Source organism: Apteryx mantelli, chromosome 4 (genome assembly GCF_036417845.1).
Source record: "Apteryx mantelli isolate bAptMan1 chromosome 4, bAptMan1.hap1, whole genome shotgun sequence".
Classification (NCBI taxonomy): Eukaryota; Metazoa; Chordata; class Aves; order Apterygiformes; family Apterygidae; genus Apteryx; species Apteryx mantelli.
In genome coordinates this window covers 52414695-52435895 of record NC_089981.1, presented here as the reverse complement: position 1 = coordinate 52435895, position 21201 = coordinate 52414695, and the positions used below count along the sequence as shown (strand labels likewise).

General features: G+C 40.2%; 1 protein-coding gene across 21 annotated transcripts in view; it reads left to right on the top strand.

Annotated features, from left to right (window-relative positions):
• The first annotated feature begins 1334 nt into the window (after positions 1-1334).
• The window catches only part of RAD51B (RAD51 paralog B), a 453279-nt gene continuing 433412 nt past the window's right edge, over positions 1335-21201 (top strand). For 16 of the 21 annotated variants that reach the window (XM_067296568.1, XM_067296569.1, XM_067296572.1 and 13 more), the window contains exons 1-5: positions 1779-1957; positions 3331-3424; positions 4283-4396; positions 6917-7033; positions 16793-16929. In XM_067296568.1, coding sequence (XP_067152669.1) covers positions 3341-3424; positions 4283-4396; positions 6917-7033; positions 16793-16929 — 452 coding nt within the window. In that variant the 5' untranslated portion in view covers positions 1779-1957; positions 3331-3340. The other 5 variants (XM_067296562.1, XM_067296566.1, XM_067296565.1 and 2 more) reach the window with 5 other exon arrangements.

The window sequence follows — 21201 nt, the reverse complement described above, 5'->3', positions numbered from 1 at the left end:
AGATAATGTTGGCCCATTTTTTTCTTCTGCTAGGTTAATTTCTAGGACTGTAAAGATTATGCAGATGACATAAAATATTAATTTCTTCAGCGCTTTCTAGCAGAAGCTAGAGTAGGTCAGAAAATTCACACTACAAACATCAATGAAGTCATATAAACCTCATGTTTGATGTCTAATTCTCTCTGTTACACTGATGTTACTGAATTATAGCTTTATCAAAGTTGGAAGGAGTTACTGACAGAACTGGCAGCAGACCAGAAATCCGTGAGCCCAATATTTGAAGATGAGAATCAGTATCTGAATGTTCTTTACTGACAAGTTAATAAATGAATAGCACTATTCATGCTGGAGACTTTCAAGTTTTATTATATGCAGAGGTCATGTGTACTCACCTATGGACTGTAAACATTTCTAGGGTAAAGCATAGAAGCAATCAAACAATTAGCAGACAAATTTTTAAAAGGAAGAAAACAAGGACTAGTTTGGCAATTGAACTTCCAAGGGAACTCAGCACTGTAAATAGAAGGGTGTTGCTGACGTGGATTTGCACAGGGCTTGTTCCACCTTAAGTGCCCTGAGCAGAAGGTGCTGCTGCCCTCAATGCCTGATATTTTGTCAGGGACTTGAACCCTCTTCCCAGCACTTATTTTAATAGGGGCCTAGCTGGAGATCTGCCACCTCCAGTGCATTTCCTGGGGAATGCAGCGGTAGGGAAGCTACGTGACCGTAGCTCGGCTGATGCCTGTTTTCGGAGAACGGGATACTCGGAGCAGCCGGCAGGTAGCGCTGCTTGGTGTGAAAGTTCTCAGCTCTTCACACCACAGCTACAAAGTTTTATAATGATGCACCCTGCCTTGGCTTGACGCTGTTTTTGAACTTATTTGGGTGATCCTGGATTCCCACCAAGTTCCTGCTCGACCTGGCCGTTCCCTCAGGAACAGATCCACGTAAAGCGCCTGTCCTTGCTGCTACGCCAGGAACGTGGCTGCTCACGTACAGGCTGCTCTGCCTCGGGCTCCTCTCCCGCTCGGTGAGAGAGCACGTGCTAGCCCTGCGGCGTGGACGCCCGCTCGCGGCGCGGCGCTGCGCTGCGCGGCGCTGCGGCCCCGCCGCAGGCCGACACCGCGCCGCGCCCCGCGCCGCCGCCGCCGCCGCCATCGCCATCGCCGCCGCCATCGCAGGCCGCGGGCGGCGCGCCCGCCTCCGCCAGGAACCACCACTCCCGGCATGCCTCGGGCGCCACCGGGCTTTGGCGCTGCAAGCGATTGGTGGGAGGGGAGCCAATGGCGGGCCTAGGCGTTGAGCGGCGGCCCCGCCCCCCGCGCCCTGCGGCAGTGGGAGGCTTTGAAAAGTTCCCAGGTCAGCGGCGCGCGCGGCCGGGGCGGGGCGGTTCCGCTGCCGGTTCCGCTGCCGGTTCCGCGCGGCGGGCTGGGGCGGGGCGGCGCGGTTCCGTTCCGCTGCCGGTTCCGCGCGGCGGGCTGGGGCGGGGCGGCGCGGTGGCCGCCGCCGGGCAGGTGCCTCGCGTGGGCGCAGCGGCGGGAGGAGGCCGCAGGGCGCTGCGCAGCCCCGCTGGTAGCAGTGACGGGAGCGGGTGAGCCCGGCTGGTGTCTGAGTAAAGTCAGAATCTGCGGGGGGAGAAACGCCGCTGTCGCACCTGCCCCGCAGTGCCGTTAGTGTTCACGTGTCGGAGGCAATACACGGCCTTTCCCACTCCAGATAAAGTGATAATTTCAAGCCGCCCTGCAGTATTGGTGTTGGTTTGTGTGAGTCCATACCGATCTTTTTCCTTCATGTGTCTCCTTGTTCACCCGCCTGTCCTTGGATGTTCTTGTGCTTAGAAACAGCCTGGGCGCCAGGGATGCTCCGTGGTCATCCGTTTCAGTGCCTTCAGTGACAAAATCAGTTTCAAGAACTTCTTGTTCTGCTGGGGTGCTGCATGGTGTGTGTGCAAAGCCAGGTACCACTAGAGCCAGGGTGTGTGGCTATCATGCAATAAATGCTTATTAATGTTGCTGATGTTTTGAAGGACACTGAACTCTTCAAGAACTTGGCTTTCCTCTTTTGTCTGAAGAGGGTATTGTAGAGGGAGCAGTTTTTGGGTCTCCAAAAGGTTTATTGATTCCTCGCTCTTTAAATTTCTCCCTTTTTATTTGGCTTGAAGTTCTGACTAAATAAGTACTAGGAATAATCCCTAATAGTATGAGCGAAACTATACATATGTGTTTTAACATATGTGTAGTCTAAGAAAATATGTGTACTTCAGGTTGTTCTGTTATGTTTACTTTTTAGTAGGCAAATACAGAACTGAATAATATCTGCTATGGTTTTGGTCACTGGAATGGAATGACAGGAAAAACCGGACAAATACAAATAGCTGGGGTTTACATTATTTTTAAGGAGAGAAGGAATCACTCTGATAATATATCAGATAACTATCTGCTACCTAAAATAGTTTAGGGCTTCTCTGAATTAATTGGATATTCTTTAAGTGGGAATCTCAAAACAATAAATAAAATATACTTCAGTGACTTTGAATTTACCACAGTGCTTGCTACCTTGTTCCAATGTGTTTTTTTTGTACGTTTTTAGAATAAAATAATGTTTACACCCTAGTTCTCATTATATCATAGTACTGGTTTTCATGTGCTTAGCTTTGGCCTCTAGATTCTTTTATGCTATTGGCTAAATTAAAAAGCTCTATATTATGAGCATGTTTTTTATTCTTTTACTGCACTTTATAAAATCTATATGTAAATACTTATAAATAGTTACACAGAAGATTATTAAGTAGGATTGACTGGTTAGACCATCTTGAGTTTTGCATGCTAAGGTGTGTTTCCAGCCCTTTCTTTCTGGTGCCTCCTTTGAGTCCTTCCAGTTCTTTTAACATCTGTCCTGAATAGATGGCCACCAGAACTGAGCATTGTGTTTTAGCAATAGATGTTTTAGGGCTAAATGTTTACTATGAATACTCTGCTTTCCTTATTTAGGCATTCAAAGATAAGTTGCTTTCTTTCCAGTGCCATAATAGCATGAGGAGTTCCTGTTCAGCTCATCACTAAGTAATTTCCATCTTTCTTGTTTCCCAGGGTGGAAACCTCCATCCTATAAATATTGCTGACTTCTTCTATTCTTATCAGTGTAATCTCATACATGGTCAAGTATGAGGTGATATAATTTAGCATAACTGTTTTCTGAGCTGTAATACAATTTAATATGACAGACTTCCTATATGTACTTTCTTTCCTGTTCTTTAGCAAGGGATGAGTGTAATTGTATAGTTATATTTCAAGCATCTTTCAAACTTTTTTTTTTTGGTTTGCTCCATAGATAGGGGAGTATGGCTCCTAAGAAACTGAGAAGAGCACGGTTGTCTCAGGAGCTGTGTGAAAGGCTGAGTCGCTATCAGATCACTACCTGTCAGGTGAAATGGTGGTTTTGTGTTTTATTTCATGTACTGTTTACTTTGTTTTTAAATATAATGTACATGGAGCTTTACTTTATAGAAAGTAGGGGGCACTTCAGGCTCTGTCTGTCCTGCTGCCTTCTAAAAATAGGGTTTTAAAGCAATAGATGCCTGACTAAAACATTTAAATGTGTGTGTACTACCTTTCCTTCTACCGCATCTTAAAGTGCCTTATTTTAGCAGAGGCCTGCAGCTGCTACCTTTATGGAGTAAGACATCCATTTATAAGCATCCCACAAAAACATATCTGTATTACATATCTAGTGTATGAAGAGCATGGTCATTAGAAGTGGCATTGGTGCTTTCTTATTTTCTGGGCTCAGATCAGAGTTCTGAATGTAGGGTGTTGTTATTCTTTCTGTTGTGGGTTGATCAGGAATAAATCCTGAAGTCTTTCTCATGAACTCTTGCCTAAAGAGACCCAAGAGGCCCTGTGTAGTTCAGTAGTATGCATGCTAAATACAGGATCTAGCCCCGAGTTTGCTGTCTAGAAGACACAATGTAATCTGAATGTTTTTCAGGTAGCTAGAGACTTTTGGGGGCAAAGCGGTGTTATCTCACTGCAGTTATATCAGGCAGTTCTTAAATATTTGATCCCTTGACTCCATATCTTTTAAAATATGAATAAAATTTCTTTTAATATAACCTTACTTGTATCAGAGGAAGGTAGGAGAGGTATAGCATAGCACTGAATAACGTGGCACAGTTGCAAATCTGGTATACGGAACATATGCTAGTTGTGTGTAAATTGCATCGTGTTAGTCCCCAGCCTTGATCTGTAGGTTGAGTTCTCTGATCTGTTTTCTTATCTTTCAGGACTTTTTATGTCTTTCTCTCTTGGACCTAATGAAAGTGACGGGGCAGAGCTACAGAAATGTGCAGAAGCTTCTTTGTAAAGTCAGTCTAGCTTGTGCTCCCAAAATGCAGACAGTAAGTAAGCTTGTGTTGATTCTGTTTTTAATTCTGTGTCTGAGAGAAAGCTAAATAATGTGACTTTTCTCTTTACCTTGGGGAAAATGGTATATGTTTGTCATATCTCAGTTTGATTGCACAATATTTTGATGCAGTGACTTTTATGAGGCATTATAGCCTGAAGAGATTGTTCAGGCTTGCAGAACTGGTTTGGAGCACCATAGGGAAGTATGGCATTCTATCTTGCATTTCAGTGTATGTAAGAATTGCTTCTATTCTGAACCTTGCAACTAAAAGAAACATTGATTGCTACAAGCAAAGAACAAGAATTTCAATATAAATTGGCTTTTAGACATAGAATTGGTGACAAGAAGTGAAGTGATCCTGAAAATACTGTATTTTGTTTGGAGGAATTTTTCCATCTATGTAAATGAGCATATAATGTGATTTAGGATGCATCTAGTCTAATTGGGGAGGAAGGAAACAGGTGTTGGCTGCAATGCAAATGGCTGGATTTTGTTTTCTTTTCTGAATTCAGGTGTCAAAAATAATGTCCTGTTAAAACAGAGGAGATAGAAGGTTTTGACCTGTGTCAATACACTGAGTAGAAAAGGAAATTTGGTATTAGAGCTCTCTAGGGTCTATCTGAACAAAAAGCTAACAAGACCCAATAGCTGGAACTTGAATTAAAAAAAAAAAAAAATCCCTGAAATGGGAAATTGTAGGAAAATCTTTAGCAACTAGCATGTTTACCATGGGAAAAGATTGCCTAAGGATGTGGTAAATATTCATTCACTTGGATTCCTGATTTAAAGATTGATTATTTTTTTCTGAAAAATCCTCTGGTTCAACCATAATTTTGTGGATTAAATACTGAAAACACAGGGTAAAATTTTAGAGTATGTGTTATGCAGGAAAGCCGGACTGAATGATTGTCTGTTTCCATGGTACAGTCTACAGGGATTAAGTTCTGTCATAGGTTAAACAAAAACTGTTAAATTGAAAAATATGTTGCAAATCCTTCTTCATCACTAGGTATATTCACTCTTCAGGTGAATCTGAGCCTAAATGCAGATCACCTCTGAGCAAAGTAAAATTCACTGGTTTTGTTTTGGCCTGTTTTGTGCCCTGAAAGCTATTTTTTATATATTTCTCCTCAATAGAACTGAAGAAGAGAGAAGATCTGAATGATTTTTGAATATTATTCTAACAAAGTACCTCTCATAACATGGAGGAAAACTGTGGCATAAAAAAGGAATGTGCTTCCTTTATGATAGTTCTGCTAGCTATCTTAGCCTTCTGGTAGAACTGGCTGGAAGTTTTTCTGATAAACTTCATCAAAAAAATTCAGTTGTTGGCCCCACAATTTATAGACTAAAATATCTACGATTTAGCAGATTATTTTTTTTTGACAAGTCCATTAGAAGTACTTCCACAGTACACCATATTCACAGTGAGCTATCTTAAGACTGGGGACTCCATAGTTTGGAATAAATCTGATACGTGTATTTCTCAGGGACAGGGAAATTGAGCTTCCAGGAGCAGTCAGTCATATGAGGCTATGGCAGTAGGCTATACCAGGGCTTTGAGGCTCTATGTTGTTGGGCCAGGAGTCTGAAGCCTCTGGGAACTCTTTAGCTGTAATGGGAGCAACAACCTTTAGATCTTAGGTTGCTCCTTTTAAAATCAAACTTCTAACGTTCAGTGGTTAAATTAAGAAGTGTGTTGGTTTTAGCAGGTGTTTGCAAGGTCCAAGGAAGATAGTTGCTTTTGAAAAGATCATGTTTCGGTGTTTCCAGATCAGTGTTTCCATTTTATTATTTCTTCTTTGGTTTAGATTGATTCCCCAAATGAAAATGATTCCTGTGAACTAGAATGCTGATCTTGCAGTTCTAGTCTGCAGGGGAACTAGGAATACAACTCTTCTATTGGTTCTGTACCTGTTTCCTTAACTAGCCTTCCTCACAAAAATAAAAAATTATGAATGGCTACAGGATCTGCCCAGATCTTGTCCAAAGACTTAGGAATCTTTAACAAACCTTTTCTTGAACCCAGATAGTTTTGAGTTACTAATGAATATTGGCCAGGTACTTCTTGGTTTTAGGTTTCACTGTGAATGTTCTGCATACTGACTACATATATAGTGTTTCCTTATTTAAAAGTTGTAGTTCTGTGGGTTAAAAGCAAGCTGTGTTGAATGGAAACAGAGAAAACCTTTGAAACATCATTGCAAAATGCTTGTTTTCATTTAATATTGTGATGTGAAAGAATTTCAAAGATAGGAGTATAAAACCTTGCTATGGATACAACAAAATCTTAAATTCACTGTGAGCTGTAAATGGGATGTAAATGTGAGGAAGGGTGATGGGGAAAAAAGGGAATGTAGCTGAAGATTGGAACTGTATGCTTATTGGCAAGTGCTAAGTCATTCTAGGTCGATGAAAGTAAATGCGAGAAGTTTGCTATTTCAAGGTGTTTAAAAATAAATAACAAAAAAAAGCTTTTTCTGACTTGATTTTTTTCCCCCACCTGTTGCAGGCTTATGAAATGAAAGTGAGGAGGGCTGTCAACCCCTCCTCAGCCTTCTTATCCACCAGCTTGCATGGTTTGGATAAAGTCTTGCATGGTGGAGTGCCCTGTGGATCCCTCACAGAGGTAACTTGTTCAGTGTATTTTACGGCAGTTGCACGTCATGCCTAGAACTCACAAGTCACAGCCAGGTTGGATTCCAGTGTGCCCAGTTTTTTTAAAATAGACAACAGTGTTGGATGAGAAGTGTATTTTTTTTTTTTTTTTTTTTTTAATTAGTGGAAGCTTCATTTTTGTATGTTTCTGCAGTGTGTCATATAAGTGAGAAAATTAAGGATTTAAGAAATTTGACCTCATTTTCCTTCAGAAAAATGAAGATTCTCCCAGAAACTGAAATAGTAAATGCCACATTCTTGTTTCACTCAAGAACATGCTGTTACCTGAATTTTACAGTGAGAAAGGTGGAAGTGTAAAATGAGATATGCACTGTGGTTTAGTGGTCAGAGTAGAAGGTGCTGAATCAGGAGTCTGTCCATGTTCTGACACTGAGTCACTCTGACTCTTCCAAGTCATTAGTTTTCATACAGGTAAAATGAGCAATGAGGACAAAAGCATGACACATATAGGTACGAAAATGATTGTACACAATTTTCAGTTTATATATATAACTAATTTATACAATAATTCTGTAAGGTATTCTTTTAAAAAATGGTAATGTAATTAAAGCTTATGTTATAATTTACATGCACATACCTTATAAGACTAAAAAATTGCAAATAGAACTAAGTCTGTTGCTCTCTGGCTTTTGGAGGCAATGCTACTTTTTTGCCTGGAATTTTCCTTTAAAAACAAGAGACCACTTTATCTTCTAGTACTTGACAACTCTGACCTTGTAGAAATTGATAGTAACTTGCGCAGTTTCTAAAATCTGGAAAAAGGATTTAGCTGTATGTTCAGAGGAGGCACTGAGCATTACAAAAATATGAAGATGCAACCTCTGGCTCAGGAAGTTGCTGAGCCACAAATTGCTGGAGGTGGAGAAGCATATATTGGAGGGAGTGTCAATATGCATGCCCTTTTCTTATTTTATTCCCTAGCCATTTGTTGTAAGCCCACATTACATACAGAATCCTGAGCTAGGCAGACATTGTTTTTATGCACTGTAGCCATATGTACGCTTTTATAGTAAAGTTCTTCTGAATTCAGCTATGCACTTGAAATGAGTGGAAAAATACATATTATGTCTCGTATGTTCTGAATTTAGACAAATTGAAACCATTTTTCCTTGAACGCTTTGACAGCCATCACTAAGTGTTTTTTGTCAACTTTCCACAGTAGAGGAGAACAAGTGAGAAGTTACAAAAACCTTATTATGAAGAAAATACTTTTTTCCCCTCCCTATGGTCAAAATATGTTGGTTTCGATCTTAAAGAAATTATCTATGAAATATGATAGTGACTTAAAACAGATTAGAATTTAAATGACTCTGAGTTTAAACTATAATAGTTCCTGTGATGCTAAACTCTTATGTAATGAGGGGTTATTACTTTTTAAAGATTATGAATATTTGTGTATTGTGTACAGGAATATACAACAATCAGGTCTTCGTAAAAATGATTAAGAATGCATCTGTGAATTTACATAGTTCTGTCAGAGTTCACATTTCTTCATATTAAGGCCTAGCTTTGTTCCTAATTTACTATAAGGAAATCAGATTGGAATGACTTAACTTTAAGATGACTAGTACTCTGTCTTAGGTTGAATTTTGGGGGAAGGGACTTGCTAAATTCTGTTCAGCTGAAGAACAAAGAGCTGTTCTTTAGTTAGCTATAAATAGCAGTGGGATATATAGGGTCCTGAGATTGTAACCATTCTGCTGTTGAAGAATAGTGTCTTCAGCAGGAGATGAGTTATTGCTTCCTAAAAATGTTTTTCTCAGCCCAACCGTGACCAATCTAGGTGTTGTTTGAATCTTTTTTTATTTGGATCATTGTTCATGATGGCCCTTAGCCTGGAGAAGAGAAGAGGAAGGGGAGATTTTATCAATGAGTATAAATATCTGAAGGGAGAGTGTAGAGAGGATGGGGCCAACTCTTCAGTGGTGCCCAGTGATAGGATAAGAGGCAACAGGCACAAACTGAAACACAGGAAGTTCTGTCTGAATCACAGAATCGCTGAGGTTGGAAGGGTCCTCTGGAGATCATCTAGTCCAACCCCCCTGCTCAAGCAGGGTCGCCTAGAGCATGTTGCACAGGATCGCGTCCAGGCGGCTTTTGAATATCTCGAGAGAAGGAGACTCCACCACCTCTCTGGGCAACCTGTTCCAGTGCTCTGTCACCCTCACAGTGAAGAAGTTTTTCCTCATGTTCAGATGGAAGTGTCTGCGTTTCAGTTTGTGCCCGTTGCCTCGCGTCCTGTCGCTGGGCACCACTGAAAAGAGTCTGGTCCCATCCCCTTGACACCCTCCCTTCAGATACTTTTACACGTTGATAAGATCCCCTCTCAACCTTCTCTTCTCCAGGCTAAACAGGCCCAGCTCTCAGTCTTTCCTCATGAGACTCACTATACAGTAAATTAAAGAGCAGGCCAACTGGCATCTCTCATTTGAAAGAAAAGCATGCAAAAGATCTGCATCTGCAGGATGTATGATTAGTAAGGAAGGAAGTATATTTAGTGTAGATCTGCCAGGAAGACTTGTATTGCTCTGACTGGCCACAGTGATGTAACAGCAATTAAACAGGTGATTTTGGTGAGAGATATTTTAAGAAATCAAGAACGCCTCCAAACAAAATTCCAGAGTTTGGCCCCTCCAGGGGTACAAAGCATGACCTTTTTTTCTTGCAGACTGCTAAATGACCTAAAAATCTTCTTGAAAATACTGTGTGGGAAACCAAAGGTTCAGTCACTTGTGATTAGACTAAAACACAGACACAATCTAACTGGCAATAAGTTCTTTTGATCTCAGAAGTAGACAGCAGAAATGGATACCTATGGATAGACAATGTTGAATGTGTAGCCAGGCTGCCTTCAGTAGTTGGGGACAAAAATTTGTGCCATGTGTTGTTGCTGCTTGTTGGGGTAATTCTGATGATCTCTGTGAATTAAGGCATCTAACATTGGCATCTAATGTGAAAAGTACCTACTCATTCCAGTTTTCTTCTGTGAATGCAGAACATGGCCCAAGGAACCAGACTCAGGAAGCCTTCATAATTGTAAAAGACATTATCAATTTTTAAGAACTGGCCCTTAAAAGACAAGTCTTCTCTGTTTTAAACTTGCATATAAACCTGAACTACAAACAGAATGTCCTCGTAAATATGGTAAGAGCACAAATCTAGAACTGCTCACTGGGATGTTGCAGCAGAGACAGGATTGGGGCAGGTAAGTCAGAACAAGCTTTGAACCTGGTATCAAATTCTAATAAAAGATTTTGGAAGTATTCCCCTTGGCTTTAAAGCCTTTTTAGAGAAGGAGTTCAGATCTGCAGTGCTGCCAAACAAAGATAGCATAGGGCATTCCTGTCATCTGCAAGCAGTAGAGGCAAATTTCAAAGACAGGCAAACCTCAAAGTCATCGTAAAAACCAAGACCGCCACACGCTAAGAAAGAAAGATGCAATATCTATGAAATACAGATAGCAACGAGCAGCTAAACTTGAACTTAGCTAACTGTAGTCTAAAACTAGTATACAGAAGTGAACAAGCCCAGCTATGTAAAGAAAGTACATGAAGAAGGCAGCATTAGGTTGCTTTGTTCTCACAGCTTTTAACAGCAAGGAAGAGTTAGGTCAGTCTCTACTCTGCACACTTGGCACAAAGGACTCATATTCACAGTACATTTATGTTCTTAAAGATGATGCGGTGTTGAAATATTCCTATTTTGAGCTGAAGTGCACTAAGAGCAGAATTCTGTTAGCTACTACATAGACACACGATTTAAAAAAGCAGTAAATACCAACTCATGTTAGAGAGACTGATAAACATGTTTTTTTAATTTGGGGGAAAGGAAGTATTAGCATAGCTGACTTGCAGAAAATTGTTAAGAACTTCCATCTTGTGGACTGTATATTCTATTACTATTTTGTCTCAGTGCTACTCACTAAGCTCTACAAAGATTAAATTTACATTAACAGTTGAAAGATAACTAATAACTTCTGCCCAGTTCAAAACTTAAAAACTATGAAGTTACTTTGCAGATCTGGGAATACAGACAATATGCACCTTACCTTGCTGTAAACTGCCATGAAGGTGATTAACAAATGCAGTTAATATAGTTGCCACATTCATCACTTGTGGACGTTGTGCAAGACCAAGTGTAAAAAGTTCATTCCAGCAGGCTTTTACTTATGATATGTTGTTAGTAAAAGCCTGCTGGAATGAACTTTTTACACTTGGTCTTTCTACGGAAAAACTTTTTACTGTGAGGGTGATGGAGTGCTGGAGCAGGTTGCGCAGAGATTGTGGAGTCTCTGTCCTTGGAGCTCTTCAGAAGTTGTCTGGACATGGTCCTGGGCAGCATGCTCTAGGTAATCCTGCCTGACAGGGAGAGTTGGACTAGGTGATATCTAAAGATCCCTTCCAACCTTAACTGTACCGTGATTCTGTGATTCCTGCAGGCACCTGACAAAATAGCAAAGTGTTTGAAAAGTGCTGTGTCCAGTTCTGGGCTCTGCAGTAAAGAGAGATAGTGGAGTTACTGGAGCAAGTCCAGCAAATGGCCACTAAGATGACTAAGAGACAGGAGCATCTGTCATCTGAAGAAAGGCTGAAAGAGATGGGACTGTTTAGCCTGGAGAAGAGAAGGCTCAGGGGATCTTGTCAATATGTATATCTGATAGGAGGGTGTAAAGAAGATGGAGCCAGACTCTTTTCAGTGGTGCCCGCTGATGGGACAAGAGGTAATGGGCACAAACTGAAATGCAGGAAGGAAGTTCTGTCTGAACATAAGATAAAATATTTTACTATGAGGGTGACAGAGCACTGGAACAGGTTGCCCAGAGAGGTTGTGGAGTCTCCATCCTTGGAGATATTCAAAAGCTATCTGGACATGGTCCTGGACAGCCCGCTCAATGTGACCCTGCTTAAGCAGAGGGGTTGGACTAGAAGATCTTCAGAAATCCCTTTCAACCTCATCATTTTGTGATTACGTGAAAATAAATGATGCTTGCTTGTGGCTTGGATATGGCTTTCAGGGCATTTCCATCTGATCCTCTGACTTTTCCTCAATGGAGAGCTGCTGTTCACATGCTTATTCTGCCTAAAGTACTGACTTGTACTTCTTTAGTTGGTGTTTAGAGGCACTGCTGCATATGTCGGAGAAAGACAGAGATGTGCCTTTTCCTATGATGTGCCTGTCCTTGAGCCTCTGTCACTGGCTCATGGGTAGTGCCCAAACCAAGAATGTCATCTTTATATGTTATTGGATTATCAATCAGCCCTGATAACTCATTCTGTTTCTGGACCCCTTCCTGCAGTTTGGCATTTTTGAGTAAAAGATGGCCAGTGTAAAAGTTTGCATTTAAGGTTCCTGAAATAATTTTTTCTAATGAACAAAAACAAGTGGATGTGGTCCTGTTGGGTCAGAAGAACCATGCAGTTAATGTACAAGGCTGCTGACAATGATCTTGTCATGAATGTTTGTCTTTTGACTGAATCCTAAGGATAGCTATCAGTAAGCTATCAGTGCAGAGACTCCCTGACATGTTCCTGCCTGAAAACCAGGTGGAATGGCTCTGGGACAAGGACAGACTTTAAGTTTGCTGATTATTGTGCTCATGGCCTTGCTCTAGTGTGAGATCTGACAAAAGCAATAGCTGGCATGCTGGGAGTTTTACTGGAGTTCAGCTAAACATTGACTTTAAAGTTATTGTTTTTTATTTGAGAGGAAGGTCTGCAAACAGTTGATTTCAAAACATGGATGTCAGACATATTTTTCCTCAGATGGTATAAAATAATGCTTATCAGAAAATAAGTAAAATGTTTAATTTGCCAGTGCTATGTATTTTGCAATCCTTCTTATCTTTGTTAATTACCACAATACTTGAATTTTTAAATTTTTTATTTTTAGTATTTCTTTAAAACATTGATCTTTTTAGATATCGGAGTATGTGGGAGACTACTGCTAAAGTCTATTTTAAGAATGGTCATGTTCCATATATATCAATGTATTTAAAAGTAATTGAGGGAAATAAAAATATATTTGAAGTTAGGCTGACTTTTACTTGGTTTCAAATGGAAAGCACTCTGTCAGGATAGCCTTTGGACTTTAAATCTTTCTCTGAAAAATCTTTTATGTGTTAAATTTTTTATTTTAACAACTTTTGATTAAAAATGAAGAGACATTCTAATGCAGATATCTTAAATGCACGGTACACTAAGATTGAAATATTGAAGTCTGTACAAGACATCTAGTGGATCAGGCTAGAACTGCAAGTGCTAGGTCCTTCCACAAGTAGCTTGGTTGCACTGTCATACCAGTTCAAATCGCATTATGCGTCAGTATTGTCAATCAGAAATATTTTAAAGATAACTAGCTAGACTCCAGAAATTAGAAGACTAACTTAGACATAGTGGCTAAGAAAAAGTGTGTTGCTTTTTATTTGCCTTTTAGGTGTTAAATCGGGAAAGAGATTAGGCCATGTATTTGCAGTTTCTCAACAAGTATAAGGGCAGAGAACAATTAACTAGGCGGAAGATGATTTTCCTGTTTAAAGCCTTATTCTGGAGTGATATGATTAAGAGCATTTTCGCAAGAGTCGTGAGATCTGAAGTAGTCTCAAAGGTTGGCAGCACTGCAAGTGTTCTTCAGTGTGATTGTTGATGAAATTTTAGTAGAAAGCTATCAAGTGTCTGTTGCTGTTGCTTTGATGCTGCATTGTAGCTTGCAAACACTCTCGGTTCCTGTTCTTTTTGGATTCAAGTGATTCTGGAGCTTAAAATCATTCTAAATTGCTTCTTTATAACTTACTGGAGCACAGCTGATCAACAGATTGTCTTTTGGTATTTTTGTTATTAGGCAGGTATTCCAAGTCTGAGAGAAGTTCTCTTCAAAACTATGTTGTTTGGAGCATTTACTTTCTGACTGATGTGGCTAAATCATTCTCTTCCTGTTACTTTACCCAGCAGTGAGGGTGGTTGGAAACTTGGAATTCGAATACATGAACCGCAGGGTTAAGAGTTCTGATGGTATCTTCTACAGCAGATCTGCTTGCTTTTTGAGTGCCGGGGGATTTGATTTGCCTTATACTGTCTCAGACCATTTTTCCCAAACCACTATTAGGGTTTAGGTTGGAAATTAAATCATAACTGAAATTTTGTGGTCAGATGTCAGAACTTTTGGCCAACTCCTCTGAGCGAAAGCTAAAGTAATGAGTTTGTGGATATTGAAGAGTTTAATCCTCTGGGTAGCTGAAGAAGAATTAGTTCCTTGTGACTTTATCCAAACCCTACAGATGTGCCAGGGAAAATATTATATAGCTTATTGAAAAATAAAAGTATATTTTATTAGGCAGAGATAAATTAAAAACTGTTGTAGTCTTGACATTTCTGTCTGTGTGGACTCTTGATTTTAAAAGCAAATTTAGAGTAAGGCAAACTCAGCAAACTTTTTGCAGACATTGGGTTTAAATTTCGTTAGAGGCACTTTAGCCTTTTTTTCCAACTAAGTTTGTATTGTTCAAAATGTTTACTGAACCAGTAGTAGCCATAATAAAATGGTATAGTTTTTTAAAATTGTTCACTGTGGATTATTTCAAATGCCATTTTAATATCTATTAAATGAATGCTGATAAAAGCTGAAGTATTGTTGTCTTTGGGAATGGAAATTCTCTCCTGCTTCATTTGATTGCCTCCTCGTACTAGCTAATACTGCAAGATTCTCTGTCTCTCTCTGATGTGATGCAGATCTCCCCAGACATGTTTATGGCATCTCGGCTGAATTAACTCGTGAATTAACTTATCAACCACTGAAATGTTGTTGATTTCAATGCACCTCCCAGGCAGGGCTCAAACTTCAAAGGTTTTTATGAGGTCTCCTCACAGTTGTCCAAACACTTCAGTTTAACAACTGGATTGATGACCTCCCCTCATTCATTTCAAGGTGACTTGTTAAGCAGAAACAGCTGGTGAGGTTCATTGGCTATCACAGTCTGAAAAATATGTATTGTCTCTGCAATTTTAATATATGCTTTGTGTTCACATTAAAATGTGGCAGCTGTTGTTGATGCGGTATTTTGTAAACTTGATACAACGGATGGGGTACTGCTACTTGCATAAATATGGCTAATTCCTGACTGGTAGTTCACTAAATCCAACATGTGCTCCTAAACAAAAAACATCAAACATGTCCCTTATATCAAAGCTTGAAGTGAGTTGACTCATATGACTTGGTTTTCAGGCCTTTTTTAAAGACAAAAGTGATTAGAGGGATTTTTAACTTGAGAGTGTAGCAGTAGCTAATGCTGTCCCACAATGTTCCTCTGTAAACTTTCTGTGTTTTAATCATGTTGCTGCTGCTTAAAATGTCAGCATACCAGTACTGTAGCTTCTTGAGGTGAAGCAATGTTTGTACTTAAAACCAAACTATCATACACTCAGGCTCAAAAATCAGTTTGATTTTGGGCTGTCTTTTTTTTTTTTTTCCCCCCTCAATAAACTTATCTCTGAATTTAACTCTGTTTCAGCAGTTCATGTTATTTTGAGGAGTTGTTTTATTTTGTAGTGTAATTTTCCTGGACAAGCTTTCATTTATTTTGCATTATTATTTACTCCCTGCTAGGGTCAAAATGGACCCATAGCTCTCTCCTATTAGTGTGTTAAGTCATTTCAGCTTTGTATTTACTCTGTTTTTCAGCCCTCTTAGTATTAAAAGTATGTCCTTGTCTCCCTTCCCAGAAGCAGTGACAGTGTGATACTGTATTTAAAGAAAAGTATAGTACCAATGGACATATGGTTATCTGAATAGAGTCCAGCATTTGCAATCTTTGTAAGGTCTACTGTAGATAAAGAATGGCCTACTGCCATCTCTAGTAGACAGATCTTGTACTTGGAGGCTAGGGATCTCATCAAACAATGTGTTCTTTTGATCATTGTGGTTTTGCTCTTGGATCAAAATCATACTGGAACCATTTCACACAAGTTGAGTGCATTCTATTTGAATACTGCCTAACCGCAGGAGGCTTTGAGTAAGCGTAGGTGAAAGCTGAAAATTGGCATGCTTACCTGGCTTGTTAAATGGTGTGTGTGTTGAAATACAGCAATAGGGAGTTAACACCAATGACAAAACGCATGCTGCATAGAGAATAACTTCAATGAAGTATGATAAGCTAATATCTAACATCTCCTGTTACTTTATAGCAGGAGTATTAAAGATGTTTTCTCTGGGGCAGATAAAATCTGATTATGTATATGTGGTTCATATTACAGATTCAGACTTCACAGGATATAAGCAATTGTACTTGTGATTTCCAAGTGGGACCTGATTGTAACCAAGGCAATAATGATACCTCATCAGTGTTTTAGCTCTGTGAACCTATTAGCTTTTGACTTTAGTTTTAAGGAGATATCAGCTCTAATGGCCATTGATGTAATGTGAATATCACCTGTGAATCTTTTAGTTCTGCTGTATTTTAGAAGGTAGCACAACGAAGGAGAAGGAATTGTCTGGGTGTGGGTCTAGGGAAAATCTTGTAAATGGGGAGGGGAGTAGAGCACCTCAAAGATGGGATGTAAGGAAGTGGAGAAAGGAGGATGGTGAAGAAAGAAAAATGAAGTACAAGAGTAGTGCTGCTCTGAAGAGGAATTATTTGTTTTTCAGCAGTGATGAATTGGACTGCAAGGGTGAAATGAATATAACATCTTTTGCTTATGCTGGTGATTTTTCCTTCTAGATAACTAGCCCACCAGGTTGTGGCAAAACTCAATTTTGTATTATGATGAGTGTTCTGGCTACACTACCTGTAAGCATGGGAGGACTGGATGGGGCTGTTATATACATTGACACAGAGTCTGCGTTCAGTGCTGAAAGGTAAGATGCATAATTCTAAAATACATGCTTTCAACTTCTTTAGCACCCTTTGTCTTGAAGCCTTCAAATATATTTTGAGCAATAATTAAGCTTTTCCAAAATAGTTACCTATGGTAGTTATTAAGCATTCTGCTGATATATGCAGTTATTTCGTATATGGTAAAATTCACTGAGTAGAAGTATTTGCCCACCTTCTTAATTTGTATGATATTGCAGATTCCAGTAGTGATATGACAGCTGGATAACACTCTAATTTATAAATGGTCTTAACAATCCTATACCTAAAATCTTTCTTTGTACTTTAGTTTGTGAAGTTAGCAAGGATGTTTTTGAGGATGTGAAGGCTTAACATTTTGAGTACAAAGGAAATGCAAGCTGTTCTCTACTCAGTAGGACTAACATAGCCTGTTTTCCTTCAGATTGCTGTACTATACCTGCTGAGTGCCCCCTCCCTTTCCTCTGCACCCCTGATTTCCTTCTGCAGTAACCTCATTTCCCTCCTATATTGTTAGTGGCCCTGCAGTACAATATTCCATTCCCTCTGTAATATTTCTACTTCATCTAATATCTTCTGCTTTGCCCACACAACAAGAACTGCTCATCTGTGCACTTACTATGTCTTCTAACCACTGAATGTACAGGAGACAGAATGTGCTATATCTGGTTGAGAGTATAGATGTATGCATGTTGGTTACCACTGAGTGTGTAGCAAGAGTGACTACAGGGCTCTGGGGATGAGAGTCAGGCCCAGTGACTCAGGTGGTGTTCTCCTAGATTCTGTTGGGAAAGGACTGGGGAAAGCAGGCAAATCCTGTGGATTGATACCTGGTTGTGCAGCTGGTGAGGCTCACTTTGAGGATAGGGGACTACTAGGGAGAGGTGGGGCCCACTTGACAAAGCGGGGAAGGAGCAGACAGATTGGTCAGCCTGATGAGAGTTTTAAACTAGGAATTGAAGAGGAGGTAGCAGTGGACAGGATTTGGAAGCAAAGGTTATGGGGTGACAGGAACTAGAAACTTCAGAAGTGATAAAACAGGGTGAAAAGACACCCGCATGTGAAGGAGAAGAAAGTGATTGGGAACAATCAGCATGGATTTACCAAGGGTAAATCATGCCTAACCAGCCTCCTTGCCTTCTATGATAAAATGACTAGGTTTGTCAATGAGGGGATTTCACTTGCCTTGAATTTAGCAAGGCTTTCAACACAGTCTCCCACAGTATCCAAGTTAGGATGGTGTGGTCTGAATGGGTGGACAGCTAGATAGGTGAAAACTTGGTTGGGCTCAGAGAGTAGAGGTTAGTGAGTCGTATTCTACCAGGAGTTACAAACAGTGTACTAGGGGGGTCTGTTCTGGGACTTGTCCTGTCTAACATCTTTACCAATGGCCTGGAGGGAGGTGAAGTGCACTGTTACTAAGTTTTCAGTTGATACCAAATTGTGGGGGGGATCTGTCCATAAGCTTGAGGGCAGCGCTACCATTCAGAGGGATTTGGACAGACTGGAGGAACAGGCCAACAGGAACTTTATAACATTCAGCAAGGACAAATGCAGATTCCTGCACCTGGAAAAGAACCTCTTGCAACAACACGTGCTGGATGACTGGCTGGGGAGGAGCTCCGCTGGAAAGGATTTGTGGGTCTTGACAGGCATCAAGCTGCACATGAGCCAACAGCGTGCCCTGGCAGCAAAGACCAACAACCTCCTGGGCTGAATTCACAGGAGCAGAGCCAGCAGAGTGAGAGAAGTGATTATTCCCCTCTACTTGCTACTCATTAGACCACATCTAGATACTGTGTTCAATTTTGGGCCCCCAGTATGAGGAAGACATGACAAATTTAAGTGAAGGGCTGCCAAGATGGTTGGAGGCTAGAGCACTTGCCCCATGAGGAGAGGCTGAGGAAGCTGGGCTTGTTCAGCCTGGAGAAGACACAGCGTTGGAGAGTCATAACGGCAGCCTTCCCCTACCTAGGATGTGGTCCTTAAAAAGACATCATAGTGGTACATAGCAGGGAGACAACAGGCAGAAATTGAAACAAGCAGTTCCAAATGGATATAAGGAGAAGCTTTTTCACATGAGGACAGTCAAGCACTGGAACAGGTTGCTCAGAAAGGTTGTGCTACCTCCATCCTTTGAGGTTTTCAAAACCTGACTAGATAAAGCCCTGAGTAATCTGGTCTGACCTCATAGCTGACTATGTGTTGGACTAGAGACCTTCTGAGCTCCCTTCTAACCTGAATTTTCCTATGGTTCTATAATCCTGTATTACTGATAGTTTGCAGTTAAAAGATAATTTTTTTCTGTTCTAAACACTTCAGATAGATACAAGAGAGTAAATATTCATCAAATTGCAACTTACTTTAGAGGGACAAATGGAGAGATTTACCTGGTAGTGTCTTTATTTAAAACAGAAAACTTTCTGTCAGAAAGCCCAGGAATATAAGAATATCCCTGCTGCCTTTTAGGGCTGAGAGAAATGCATGCTTAATTGTAGCTGTCATTACTGGCTGTAATGCCATGCTGTGTCAAGAAAGATATTGCATAAACCTGGCTAATTTTTTCTTTTGCTCACAGATGTTTCTTTTTTGTTATTCTGCCTAGTTAGGCTTAGCTCAGGGCAGGGAGCTTTTGGTTTCCACAAACCTTGATACTCTGTTGCTTATTCTCTAATGTGGCATTTTAGTTCAATCTAATAGCAATGCTGAGAACAGGGATCAGAATTGAGGCTGATCTCCTAAGATATGCCACTGTTTGCTGTATTGTATATATTTTTCTGATATGCAGTAGAAGAGCTGTAACAGTGCAGAGGGTGTTCATTGTTCGGCTTCATCAGCATGTGGACACTTGAACAGGTAGATAGAACATCCATGATAATTCTGGAAATCAAAATTATTGTCACTGGTTTTGTAGCATTTCAATTCAAATCTAGCCAGCTATTAACTGAAAGCATACCAAACCTGTTCAGGAAGTCTGAAAGTAATTTTGTCTGCTTACTTTTTAGCTGTATGTATTGTTTTTGAAAAGTACTGGATACAAATTTCTGTAAACCAATGCTGAGAACATTGAGGGATTTTCCAGCTCATGGGCTCCTGGCCTGATTACAGAGAACATCACTTATGTTCTGTGCAGTGTTTGGGTTCTTTATGACAACTAGGATTTAGATCTTAAAGAACTCTGAACCTGCATGGTGCTGTGCAAATAGTACTGCGATCTTAGCAAGGTTTCAGTAAGTAGGTCATTTTAAGCCAATTTGTGTAATGGTGTTCTTTGTGATATGCTAATTGGAAGCATACTGAAATTGCATTTCATGCAGACAATTGAATAACTTACAGATTACTTTCCACATGCAGAATCCAAAATGGACTGCATGGTTTACTATGCAAATGCAGAGCCAAGTTTCTGACCCTGCAGGTTCTTCAGGGCAAGTTTAGATGTAATGAATAGTATATGTAAAGGAATGAGGCAGAGGCTATTATAATGAAATTTCTTACTCTGGATAGGCATATTAATATTCAAGCTTGTTGTTTCTATTTTTAAACCAAACAAAAGTGATTTAGAGTAGTTTTTCTAAAATAGCTGTAACATTTTTGGTTTTAATAAAAGAGGCTTAAATAAAAAAGCTTAAGATCACTAGTAAGTTGTGTCTACAGGTATCATCCACTAGAAGTCACTCTTCCCAAGCTGATAGGGTGTGGGATAAGTATGCTTAAAATAAAAGATAAGTATTTTCTATTTCTGTTCCTAAAAATAAAATCTTCATTGCAAAAAATATTTCCTGTCCTCAGATTTGTAAGTATGAGTTTCTAAAGTTAAACTCTTGGCTCTATATCTACTGACCTAGAAAAAAATTGCCCTGTGTTCAGAGGTGTAGAACTTCTTTCCACTAACTTCAGGAGAATTTGCAGGCAGTCAGTAAAACGTGTCATTTAGTGTCCTCAACGATTTTATATATACGGGTTCATTGAAAACGTTGGCCTCTCATCGGTAAATTGCTAAGTTTTCACAGAATCACAGAATCGCTGAGGTTGGAAGGGACCTCTGGAGATCATCTGGTCCAACCCCCCTGCTCAAGCAGGGTCACCTAGAGTACGTTGCACAGGATTGCATCCAGGTGGCTTTTGAATATCTCCAGAGAAGGAGACTCCACCACCTCTCGGGGCAACCTGTTCCAGTGCTCTGTCACCCTCACAGTGAAAAAGTTTTTCCTCATGTTCAGATGGAAGTGTCTGTGTTTCAGTTTGTGCCCGTTGCCTCGCGTCCTGTCGCTGGGCAC